Genomic DNA, 13,875 nt, shown 5'->3' on the forward strand with positions numbered 1-13,875 from the left:
AAGATCACCGTCATATTGTTTGAACTTTAGTTTTGTCGACTTGCAAAACAAAAAAAGGCTGTTACGCTGGTTTTACAATGCTTGAGCGGCGTGTGACAAGCAAGTAGCCTGCTTTTTTGGCGCGCATGTTAACTACTGGGACTCGCACCGGCAGAAGAGCAGCGCATGCGAGAGGCGCGCGGGTTCTCTGTGCACACGCGGAGATGCGTCAGTTTGCTGATTAAACACTTTCACCAGCGTTGGTTCGGTTGCACACAGAGAATAACGTCTTTATTTAGGAATTACCACTCTTAATAAATACACTTGCATAGGAAGTAAATCATATCTCAAAGCATATACTGGGGCACTGGAGATTTTTACTGGGGCACGTGCCCCAGTAAATTGGATCTAGCGACCCCCCTGACTTCCGATATGATACCGATATTGCTGCCTTCAGTACGAACCGATACCGATACAAATCCGATACAATAATCAGCACAAATCATGAATACTTTACTTTTACCTATTTGGTTGAGTGGAATGTACTGTATGAATGGCTAGATCAAACTGGGAACAAAAGTCAGCAACAGTATGGAAAAAAAATGACCAATTTATTAACTATTGTTTGCATAAATGTGACTCTTTTACATTAGAATATATATAAAATAATTAAAGAATACATATTAAGACCCTGAAAAATATCTTAATCGAATAAACAAAAATATATTTTTTAAAGTGCAAAATGCTAATTAAAGGTCACTTCAGTTATTTGTTTTTTACCGTCAGCAAATGGTAGAAACATCTGAGAACAGGAACATAAGAAAAAAATATTGTTAACTGACCAACTGCTAAAGGTTGAGTGTCCAAAGTTTCCATTTCACACACAGCTGCTTGATGAATTGTTGATCAAGTTGAGCTGAAAAATATCTGTCACACTGGGCAGCAGAAATAGGGAGTTACTGTTATAAGTTATTGTTAAGTTAATAAAAATGTGCCGTATGGTTAGTACAAACATTCACATGATCAGATCTATTTAATCTGTGTTTGTATCATAAGAAGATTATGGCTGTATCAACGTTCCCAAAGAAAACATTATTAATTTTATAATAATACATATTGCACATATTATCTTTAACATAAATATACTTGCAGTAGCTGGATTGAAACACACAGCACATAAAATAATGTGACTTTTAAGAATAATTTTACTTATCAAAGTTCATTTTATTTGCACAATATATTGCACAGATTCCACCCTACTGCCCACATGGGTAAAGTACAACAACGTAAATAAAGACAGAACTGCAAACTCATGTGCAAAGCGGACACTATTAATCAGAGCACTTTATCTTTCTGGGCTTTTTAAAGAAGAGTTGAATATGGGAATGCCTCTAATTAAATTTTCCTTCTGCCCCCAAAGTAACACCATTCTTTCTTTAAACTGTAATGGCCCTCAGCAACAGAATGATTTCTTATTCTTATTTAACAGACAATTAAAAACAACAAAGATGTTTAGCATTTAACACCTTTTACATGACAGCTGTCGAAAGTGAAAGCAGACTCCGGGACATGTTAGGCGATTTAGAAATCCTGGCTGAATGCATTTTTTAAGTCCCAAATAGAGGACATGTCTGGGAAAAGAGGATTGTCATCCTAAATAATGAGCTGGATCAGTCTATTTAGTAAAATGCTTTTCTTTTCCGCGTGTCCTCGCGCTCTTTTCAAAACCGCTACCAAAGTCAGAAAAGATGTCCAGCGCGTCTCTGTGGGTCTGCAGCAGCACAGCATCCGAGTCGGTGGCGGAGTATTCTCAGCTTCTCATGCACACAGAACCGGGCCGCTGAGGTAAAGTCTTATGTGTGGGAAGCGCTGTTGTTGAATTGGGTATCACACTGGATGAACCACGATATGCCATGACCGAATTGTAATGTAAACATTTTAAATGAGGCTCGCACAATGTGCGATACTTAGCCATTCGGCGCCTTGCGTTGCTTAGCAGCATATACAAAACAACGTAAAGATCGCTTGACGTGAAGTAAATAAACCAGTAGGGATGTGCTGTTGTTGATAGCGTCAGCGTGTGCTACCGTCATAATAGATTTCTATCGTAATACACCATAACTTAGTGTGAAGAGCATGCTAAATCTTAAAGGGACTTTGCAGCAAGCAGTGTTGTGATCACGTGGGCTTTGCACGCTGGCTCTGGACGTTACTGGATAGAATAGGAGTTTAGAGCACATCGGACTGCTTATATCGGAGATTTTTAACGCAGTCCAATATAGTTTATTTGGACTGATATTGGACTTATTTCCGATATCAATATCGGATCGGGACATCCCTAGTATTTATATAGCGCATTTATCGTGTAATGCCGAGTTCAGACTGCATGATTTTAGCCCCGATTTTGACTCGCCGACAGGTTAAGAAATCACCAACAAATGCCTGAAATCACAAGCAAATCGGTGCTCGTTCACGCGAGTTACAATCACACCGAATGAACCATCAATGACACGGTCTGAGAGAATCGCCAATGAGTCGCCGATGCCCGTGAGATAGTTGGCATGCTAAATATCTGAAGCTGTCGGCAATTCAAATCATGCCGTGTGAAATGAGTTTTGATTGAAAATAACATCGGCGATTACCAACAGCCAATGAGAGAGCAGCATCCACTAGTGTGGGTATCTGCAGGCCAGCGGAGGGTGGGGGGAGACGTTATAAGCGTTCATTTTTAGTCTATTTGGACCCAAGAAATGGATGAAAAGCTAGTGTAAATTTGGCGGGAGCACCCGTGTCTGTTTGATGTGTCATCTGAGCAATATCACAACCGGTCAAAAAAAAAAGAGAAGTTGAGGAGAAATTGCTAATTCAATTCAAACCCAGGTGAGCAAATATGTACATTTTCTACCCCAATAAAGGATTCTTTCACATTATATAGTTAATAACAAAAGATATACTACGTGTTTTTGGTTGTGAGACTGCGACGGCCCGAGACCCACAAGCTCACTACTGCCACCTGCTGTGAGTTCTGAGCGGTGAGAGTGCTCACTACGGAGTGTAGTATGTCAGATGTTTCCCGTGCCGCCGTGTGTAATTGTGTAGTGGAATGGGCTCACTAACAGGTGTGGGATACCCAACACCAACAACAAAAAAAAAACAAAGAGTTCTCAAAAACTGATGGCCTTGTCCCGGAAGTTTAAAAAAAGATGGTTGATTTACAAGGATAACGTAAAACAGTCCAGTGAAGATAAATGTACAGTGACCTATTTCCCAAAAAGGTATGTACAAAAAAAAAACAAAGTAACAACTCAAATAAACAAAACAAAATACGATATATACAACACAAAACAATATATCTACAATATATTAGAGAGAAACTTAACTACCACACACAGACACTAGATAACAGGGGGGATTGCTTACGGTTCTGCCACAACACGCTCGCTAGCCAGGTAAACTGACACTGTTTCGGAGTCTGCCATCTCCTCTTAAAGGCTAGACTCCGCCCCCTTTTTTGGAGCATACCATAAACGGGTAATTTCAGGTAAATGTCTACATTACAACATTAAACATTTAAATGTGGCATTCCTTAATATAAAGCACACAGCTACTCAAAAGATCTGACATCCATACATACATAAACAAACAACAATCAGAGGTTTAATGCCATAAATCACACCTCTACAATGCTGGCTGTACCCTACAAAAAAACAGTTGGTACGGTTGGCGCTTCAGTGCTTGGTGCCGCCATGGCGCGGCCCGTGACGTCATAAGCCGGCGCCATTCTATCGCTCGGTTTGGCCGGCACAGCACTGAAGACCAACTTTCCCAGACAAATAACGAAAGACAAACACAAAAACACGAACACAAAGGTGTGTGTAAGTGTATGCTTAATGTTAACCTGAGGGGAGATGGAAATATGGAATGAATGACTGGATGCGTGCGACATGACAGGGCCCTTTGTCACTTGCAACAGAGAGTAGACATATGTATGTGCGTATGTATGTGCGTGTGTGTGAGCGTATGAGTGTGTGTGTGTGTGAACCAGTGCGGTCGTCAGAGACGCAGGGAAGAAGCCCGGCTACTTCATAGAGACGTTGTTTGGACAAAGTTGTCGGCGATTCTTGCTATTGTAAAGTCATGCAGTATGAAACGCCCTGTTGCCGATCCGTCTTGCAGTGTAAACAAAGCAGGGACAAAATGCTAGGCCAGATAGATGCAGTGTGAAAACATCTGTGACACGACTACTTTGAAAATCATGCAGTCTGAACTTGACATAAGTGGCCATACACCTAAAGCACTTCACAAATGGGGGAGGGGGTCTCTTGGATGATGCAACAGCAGTCACAGGACAACGGCGCCAGTGTGCTCACCACACACCAGCTATAAGTGGAATGGAGAGACAGTGATGGAGCCAATTAGGTGATTGGGGATGATTGGGAGGCCATGACAGGTAAGGGCCAATTGAGGGAATTTGGCCAGGATACCAGGGTTACACCCCTACTCTCAAGTGCCATGGGATTTTTAATGACCACAAAGAGTCAGGACCTCGGTTTAACATCTCATCGGAAAGACGGTTTAGCTGTCTTTTGGGTAGGCATAGGCCGGTTGAAGATTCTGATGGTATGATAGCCTTGGATAAAAATGTCACGGTTTCATGGTTTCGCGATATTGTGATTACTGCTCTAAAATGTATTCTTTTTTTGAATGTCTGGGTAAAAAACTAAAACTTTTGAGAAACATTTAAAATATTTTGTAGCAGTAAACATGTCAGGCAAAATAATTACAATGAATCATTGACTTCTGCTGTCTTCATTAGTTTCAAAAACTTTTTTTTACAACTTAAAACAACATCTTTGGATATATTTTCTGCTGGAGATACTGTTGTTCTAAAAAAACGTCAATAAAAAAATCGTACACCTACCTTAGGAACGGTATAGCAGAAAATTTTGACGGTTTTAAAACCTTGACTTTTCCAAACCGCGGTATACCTAAGAAAACGGTTATCATCCCATGTCCAATTTTGGGTTATGTATTTGACAGTAACAAAGAGCTGAATTTTGGAAATAAACTTGTAATAGTAGGCCTATGTTTAATTTTATACTAATGTTACGAAAAATACATGACAACAACAGCTATCACTTCGTAAATGAAACATATGACTGAATTTTACAAAGTGAATGACTTGCCATTTTACAAACCCATGAGTTTTATCCATTTTAAACTAGTTAGTTAGTTGTATGCACTTGTCAGGTAGGCAGAGACCGGGTTAGTTGTAACATTTTTAAAATTTCTCTCTATATTATTTAAGTCCATACTTGTCAACATTGGGATGTGAAAATAAGAGATATGCCCACTATAATAAGGGATTCCCCCAGCCATTACTAAATATGCAACACAATCTCACGGCAATTCGTAACTTTTTGATTTAGTGGCTAATTTGTACGAATTCATACGATCTAATTCGTACAATTTAGTACGATTTGCTCATCCGCCAATGACGGTTGGGTTTAGGGGTGGGGTTAGGTGCCACGCCTCCTTTTTAAAATCGTACAATTTCGTACGACTGAACTCGTACGAATTAGCCACTAAACTGTCAAAACGTAAAATACTTACGTTTTCTCGTGAGATCAGGCTGAAATATGTTAATTTGGAGCTGTTTCATAGTAAATAAACTGTTAAATTGTCAGTAATATGTTTTATTATCATTATTTACAAAAGAAAAATTAAATAGTATACATTAGCAGCAAATACATTAGCAAACAGTTCAGCTTATTCAAACTAATACCTATTATAATGAAATAGAATCAAGCTATCAAATCTAAATAGCCGTTTCTTAACTGTATAACTTACACATTCTGATTAAAGAGCAACGAATGAATCTCTTATTTATTTAGATTTGTTTCGTTGATTACATTAAATAACAGGTGTCACTTTCAAAATGCACACATCTAATGTTATAACGAAAGCTTTCGATTGCTTTTCTAACGCTTTATGCTCATTTAGGACGAAACTAATTGTGTTTGAGAAAAAAAAAAACACCAAGATCGACATCTTAAGATATTATTAATTATGTGTATATGTCTGTTCAAACATGCACCCAAAACCCAGACTTCCGCTTCGCTTCAAATCGCGTGTACAGAATCCGTTTGGGAAACAGCGTCTTATTATCACTGGAGCGCGTCAGCTGACAGTCACGGACTGCTATATGACTGTTTTGAGGATTACACATGAAGGGGAGACGGCACCTGTAATGAAAAGGAAAGGGAATCTTGCCGTTTTTATATTTATTTCAGTGTTTTCATGCCTAATCAAAGCAAAAGCACATTTACACTGTAAAAGCAAACATGGTATTTAATTAAAAATAGTAAATTGACCTTAATCAGTTTTTATCAACCTGCTATTAACACTCACTTTTAGTAAGTTACTAGTACTTTGAGGTTGAAAAATCTTACCAGCTCAGTCTACTTGAGCTGGATTAATTTAGAAAAAGTAAGTTTATGACACTGTGGGCATGCGCAGATCAATCAATCATCCCCAACCAATCAAGCTGCTTCTTAAGGCGGGTCTTGGCGTGGCGGGATTCGAAATTTTGCAAACGGTATGTCACATCTTGCCCGCAACTGACCGACCAGATGAAGCTGGATATCATTGAGCTGGACCTAAACATCGCTTCAACGGCACTTGTGATTTATCGTCAGCATAACAGCGATTCTTGTGCTTGGCACTCTCATTTGGTGAGTAAATATTTTCATTTACCCTTGCGCAGATCGTTTTGTTTCTGTAAGTCAGCGCCAGTGTTTTGTGCCTGCTAGTAATGATGTGTGTAGTAATGTCGGCTAACGCTAGCTAACTATATTATGGACATATCGTGGCTATATTTTGATGAAACTTGGTCAATACTTTATTTTTTCAATCCATAACTTCCTCGGTATTGAAAATAGGTAACTTTCAATACTTTTGTCACGTTAAAATTGAGGAAAAACTTTAGTGTAACGTTAGCAGTAACGTTAACGGTCGCTCGCGCCCACCTGCCATGCCGTAACATTTGTCATCGAGTACTGACTAGCAGCTAGCATGATGATGACAGACTGATCCCGGCGGTTTGGGAGTTTCCTGAGTTTTATAACTGTTGTTTGTAAGCTCAGGCAGAACATCAGATCAAGTCTGGATGTATCATTTTATTTTAAGATAGTCTGTAAAGACTATGCTAATTTTAGCTACCAACAATAACAGTCTGTGCTTATCAAAAACAGGATTACCACTGTGTGTCGACATATGATTGGGGATATCACCACAGTCAACTTACTTAATGTTATTTTATTTAACACTTCGCACTTTATAGTCAATATTCGTAGCTGTGCTGTTTCCATGTTTACCATAGTACCCACTACCCAGATCAGTCTTGGTACGTTACAGACAAGAGTGTTTACCTGTCTGAAAAGATCTTTTCACTCAGTTTATCATAGTCTGCTATGATAGGGAACATATTTGCTGGCATACTCAGTGGCTTACATTATTCTTTAAAGTCATCTTGTACATAATATGTTCATTTTAATACTGGGAGCTGTCATTGTGGGTTATAGGCCTATGTTTCAGTTTTCACATGTACTTGGTTGTGCTAAATTGTTGTATTTTTATTTAACTGTTCCCTTCCAGGCACAAGCAGATGGTGATCAATCCACACATTCCATAATCCCAGCAATAAAAGGTATTTTCAACTAAGAACTGTATTATTATTATTATTATTGCATGCTAAAGTAAAAGTTATGCTTACATCAGAGCAATTGTATTACAAGAAAAGCTAAGAAAATCTTGTGTTGGAATTATTTCATTATAGTATATTTCATCATACAGAATATTTTGTGCATATTTTGAATTTCAAATATTTGATGTAATTAGTATTTCTGGACGGTCTCTATAGATACTGTGGGTTCGATTTATAGTCCATTATACCCAGGACTACAGTTCCCTTGATGTCTAACCACATAAGTGAGTCATTTACCATTTACTTTTTGTACTGCTGTGTTCACTTGTCTTAAAGAAGTTTATTGATTAAAAGCTTGATAATTAGATTTTTGCAAGGATTTAGTTTTTCCTATAGCTCTGGTATTTCAAATCTGATACTGCATTTTAGTGTTTTTGTCTTTTTATGTTGCTAGGCTTGATGCTAAAGTTATCTTTTCTTTCTTTTCAGATTTTCAAACAGTTATCAAAATGGACCAGAGGTTGTTACTGAGAGTCATCATCGCTGAAGATGATATAAGGAAGTTGACTTTAAATAAGAGACCACAGTCCATTGAAGAATTCAAAGTGCAACTGGTGGATAAACTGTCACTGCAGTATGACTTTAAACTGCAGTATGAAGATCAAGACTTCAATAATGCCCTCTGCAATTTGACTGAAATAACTGATTTACCTGAAAGAGCTACAGTCAAAATCATCCCTCTTGTGGCTCTCCATTTAACAGCATTGTCATCACCCACCACAACATCAGACACTGAGGGCAGCACAGCAGACACTGAGATCCTTTCGCCTGTAGGAGCATCACCATCGCTAAGACAACAGTGGCCAGAGTTCTTTGACGTACCCAATTTCTCAGTAGATGTTGAGTATAGGCTCAGACAGGCAGATCTTGCCTATATGAAAGATGAAACACATATGACTCTACCACGAGATATGAAGCACGACATACTAGAAAAGCTTGCTGAGACGATGTACAGTTTCAAGGCTTACCCTGACGATGATGACTTCAGCAGTGTTGCAAAAGCACTGATTAGCAAACACCCCTGCCTCACTGAGCCTGGACCACACAGATGGTATGGCTGGAAAAATAGCCTTAAATTTAAGATGGCCAATTATCGCACAAAGCTTCGAAAAGCTGGATGTGAGGATGTAGCAATCAATGGAGGCAAAAGAAGTAAAGGCAACCCAGAGGGAGAATCCTCAAGCAAGAATATCATGCGGCCAAGAAGAGGTGAAGCAAACTACCTGCCTAACTTACCTGAAGGACATGATGAAACAAGTCTAGAAAATGCCAGAATGGTTCTAGTGGAAGAAATGAAGAAAAAACAACCAAATGGCACTCTCATTTCACAAATGATGGACCAATCATTCCCACTACGCAGACAAGAAATTGTAAAAAAGTTGCCTGCTGTACAGAACATGGTTGAACGATGGCCAGCACTCTTCATAGAGAGACAGGTAAGCAATTTTTGTTCTCAACCAATAAAATAATGCAAATTAAATATAAATTCAAGGTGTGTGACTAGAAATCCAAACACTTGTTGGAATGTTAATCCCTCTGCCACCTTTCCATCCCTACCCACTCCTCTCTACTTTTTCAGGTGTTTGCTGAGTTTAATAGAATCGCCAGTAAGAATCTTGAGGGAGACTTCTTTGAGGCTCTGGACCAGTATGCCCCACGTTACATTGAACTTTTCAAAACAAAAAAGGGAACTATTGGCCAGAAACTCAGGGAGCTGATGCAGCACATGAGCTGGATGGTAAGTAGGTTTATTTTGCTTTTGATCTGTGTGATAGTTCATCAATCAAGTTCTAAATAAGACCATCCAGACCAACTTATTTTATTTCCTATCTGCTTGTGCCTTGCAAATTACTCTGTTAACTGGTCTTTTCTCTCTCTGTGTATCATTAGACACCAGACGTCACAGTACTTCGCTCTGTTGTCCTCAAAGGCATTCCCATTTTACTCGGTGATGACTCCAGTGAATTCTACAAGACCTGCTCTGTAAGTACTTGCACATAAAAAAAAGTTTGGTCTTGTAGAACACTTAGAATTGAAGACCAGGAGACTTGGTTCTTTCTTTATTGAGAACACGAGCTGCTGCAGTTAAGTCTGATCAAGGCACAACAAAAGGGTTAAATATATCATATAATATTATTGACAAGAATACATTTCCATTACCAACACTTAGTGTCAGATAACTTAAAGACATTGCTATTGCCACAGTTTCTATGACTGCTCCACTGATTTCTTGTTGCAAATTTTACACACACACACACCCACCAACCTAGAGGTGGACACACCCACACACCACACACACACACACACACACACACACACACACAAACTTACTGACACGCTCACACTCACACATTCAAAAAGACTCACACACACAGATTCAAACACAGACACACACACACTCACACACACTCAAACACAGACTCAGACACACACACATACACTCAAACACAGGCTCACACACTCACACATTCAAAAAGACTCACACACACACACACACACACACACTTTACCAAAATAAGAGGAATTAAAATGAAAACTAAAATTTACAATTTTAATTTGAGTTGTCACTATTATTGCGTGAGCGTTAATAAAGAGCTTTTGTTAAACTATTTGTAGTTTCTTTTTCACGTTTGGCTTTTCATTTTAATATTGGCTGTCTTGCCTCGAGACTGTAGTGAAAATGAAATGTGAAATCACCAATTGCATTTTATTTTTCAATTTGACAGGGATGATGCACTGTCACCATGAGAATGAAATCATTTCATTTCATTCTCAATTTTGTCACACATTTTGCATACAGTTTTCTGTAATGAAATCGTTAATCTGGTTTTAATTTTCATTTTAGTCATTTAATTTATTTAAATTTGGCAGAAAATGTCTTCCATAGATTCTTAAACATATTCTTAAATTTGTAATCCTACAGTCTGCATGAACATAAAACTATACCTGCGTTGACATAGATGTAATTCAATATACAATATACATTTTGTACAGTGATTGATGTATTTTGTAGGTTGAAAAGTCAGTGTCACTCTTTGAGAATGTATAGACCTTTTTGTATCTCCATAGCTTTAGTTTAACCATAACAAATATATTTTGTTTGCTTTATTGTAACGATCCAGTGTGAAAACATATTTAAAACCATATTCTCTGATAACATTACAACACTAAAAAAGAATGTTTTAGAATAGCATAAATTGCAGTGCTGAAGAATGTGTGTCTTTTAGGATACAGAGAGAGACGAGGCCCTAGAATGCATCACTGTTGGTGTGCTGACAGTTGTCAGTGAAGATGGTCCTCACGAGGGTCAAAGCTCAGTGGACCTCCAGCCCATCTCCACTGCCATCATTCTGGAGGGAGGTATTGTCATGGATCATATTAAAAACTTGCCTCAGGCAGTTTGTCTTTTGTTTGGTCTTACATATGCATTGCATTTGGATTACCCAAAATGCATGGCAAATACACTCAACTTCATTCAGACTGTGATGCTTGGACTGGGAAAGAAAAACCTCCCACCAAAACTGTTAACTCTGAAGAACAGTCTTCTGGGTTAGAACAGTAAAGCAGCCATTAATGTTCTCTTATCAGAGAAATTTGATGCTTTCATGGAACTGTTCTCGCTTATTTACGTTCTCAATGGAAAAAAAGAATATTCCATTAAAGTCTACCATGTTATGCAGGTATGCTAATGGTGGAAATAGTGCCACGTTGTGTTGCAATGAGTTGTTAGTTGTTATTAGATGATAATGTCAGAAAATAACCTAGCAAGGTTATCCTGTTTACATTTGTGTTTTGAGAACTTTTAATGATGTTTTTATTTGTGTTGGTTTAATCCTTGGACTGCTCACTTTGGGACACAAAAGTATTTGTTGTACTTTCGGTTTTGATCAGAAATGCACTGATTTTGCATGCACTGAAGTCGTCCTGTAGTTAGCTGTTTAATATTGGGAGACTGTTACATGCATACAATTAGCTCACAGAAATGTTTTTATTTTATTTTTTTTATATTTTTCCTTGTCATTTTATACAGTTAAATCAAACCACAAATTTTTTGTTTAGCTGCTGTTTTGTACTTGAATGTGCATTGAATAAATTTTGTAATGGAGCTTAATCAAACCAGTGAGTGTTCTTTTAAATTATATGTTTGTGTTGTGTTTGCCTTTATCACATAGTAACAGCAAAAATAGATAAATGGGGAAGAGAAAAGGCCACATGTTGGACCCAAACCTGGGCAGCTGCAACAAGGACCCATTAAAGGAAATTGGTTTCTTTAATTTAAGTGAACTTGAAAAATGAGTGAGCAGAACTGAAAGTGTTAAGTTGTAGGTATTTAGTAATTCTAAGTGGGGTTAAATTTATATCAAGCAATCCACACAAAATGAAAAAATTAAGTTAACACTAAGCATGGCTATTAAGTTACATGAACATAAAAAAACTGTGTTAGTGGTACTACTTGATTTAGTACTGCACACTTAAAAAAAACAAGCTTTTCTAACTCACTAATCTTAAGTTTACTTTGCGTAATTTTTTTGAGGCAACGAGTTTGCATACTTTTTTTAAGTAAGGTCAACTAATTACATTTTACAGTGTAAGAGCAAGGGGCGGCCCCTGGTGGTTCGGCGGTATGGGTTGCGTATAGGGAGGAACGGCTCTTTAATGTTTATTTGCAACCCTTCAGAGAAAGACTGAAAATACGGGAGAAATACAGGAAATTACTTTTACGGGATGATAGCGGGATAAAACTGTAAAATATGGGAGAATCCCAGAAAAAAAGGGAGGGTTGACAGGTATGTTTAAGTCAGTTTTTAAGTGTCTGCTATGAAATGGCATAAATGTAATCTTCGCAGCACAACAAAAGTGCACAATTTAGTTTCAAACAGAAGGAGAGAAATGTTTCAATTCAGCTCATAGTCTGGGTTACATTGGTCCCTCGCTATAGCGCTGTTCACCTTTTACAGTCTTGCATTTTCATGGATTTTTTTTGCGCTGTCTGACATGCTTTTTAAAATTTTTTTACAGAGCATTTCGTTCTGCGTCCTGATTGGCTGTAGACCATTGTCAAGCAATCTCCACCGTGTCTCCTGTACAGTACAGAATGCGTTCAGCTTGTCAAATTAACATAAATCTTTGATTGCTAGTAGTGTGAGTTCCAACAAGATTGCAAAAAGGGTTGCAACTGTCCTCAACAAGACCATCGTAAGGGGGTCACACACTGGATGTGCCATGCCACACAGCGCCATGCATTTTAGAATTGTAAACATTGGTTTATATCAGGGTACACACACCGGCGCCACAAGTCAGCGGCGGTCTGTGGTGCCCAGCTACGACTCAGGACAAATGTTCATATTTCTCAGCACCATCCGAGTAATTTCTTTTTAAATACCAGGTCAATGTCCATATCCGGTGTGTGTTACTTCCAACTGTCATGTGTGCGGTGCATCCAGTGTGCGCGACCCCATTAAGGATGGAGTCTGCTAGTTTTGTGGATCAGTGACTGCAGGAAAAAGAACATTACGCTGGATGCCGACATTATCCACACCAAAAGCTAAAAAGCTTAATGAACATTTTGCTGACAGCGATGAATGTTTGCTCCTGACAACAGGTTTTGATCTTTGGTTTCATTCTATAATACTGGACTTACTTTTCTGGACTCTGGACTTATTAAAGTTTAAACTTTAAGAGTGTTTAAACGAGAGAAAAGTGTGAAAATGTTAACGCGTGTCTTGAGAAAAGTGTATTGAAGCTAGGGACTGCTATGAAAATAAAACTACTTACTAGGAGCAAGTCTATAGTGCTGATTTGGATTAGTCATTTAACTTAAGTCACATGTTTTTGGATAGTGAGAGAAAAAACGAGGGACCTGGGGAAAACTCACGCGAACAAGGAGAACATGTAAACTCCGCACAGAAACGTTGCCTGGTAAGGACTAGAAGCAATGACTTTCTTGCTGTGGGGCAACAGTGCTAACCACTGGACCGCCGTGCCGCTGTAAGGATGGCTATATCTCTCCATAATATTAAACCCTGAAAACTGTTATGGAACTCCACACGAGACAAGACCACGAGAATGGTCAAGCACTAAAACAATAAACTTTCTAATCTGAGAAGAAGATCAGCCAGAAAACCAGTGGT

At 38.5% G+C, this 13,875-nt stretch overlaps 1 protein-coding gene across 1 annotated transcript; it reads left to right on the forward strand.

Moving 5' to 3' along the window:
* Positions 1 to 8,955: 8,955 nt before the first annotated feature.
* LOC130232805 (uncharacterized) lies at positions 8,956 to 11,499 on the forward strand. The gene is made up of 4 exons (XM_056462791.1): positions 8,956 to 9,180; positions 9,324 to 9,482; positions 9,635 to 9,727; positions 10,972 to 11,499. Exons 1-4 carry the CDS (start codon positions 9,019 to 9,021, stop codon positions 11,296 to 11,298), a joined length of 741 nt encoding a protein of 246 aa, XP_056318766.1. The 5' UTR covers positions 8,956 to 9,018; the 3' UTR covers positions 11,299 to 11,499.
* Positions 11,500 to 13,875: the final 2,376 nt, after the last annotated feature.

The sequence above is a fragment of the Danio aesculapii genome, chromosome 7, assembly GCF_903798145.1.
Source record: "Danio aesculapii chromosome 7, fDanAes4.1, whole genome shotgun sequence".
In the NCBI taxonomy this organism is placed as follows: Eukaryota; Metazoa; Chordata; class Actinopteri; order Cypriniformes; family Danionidae; genus Danio; species Danio aesculapii.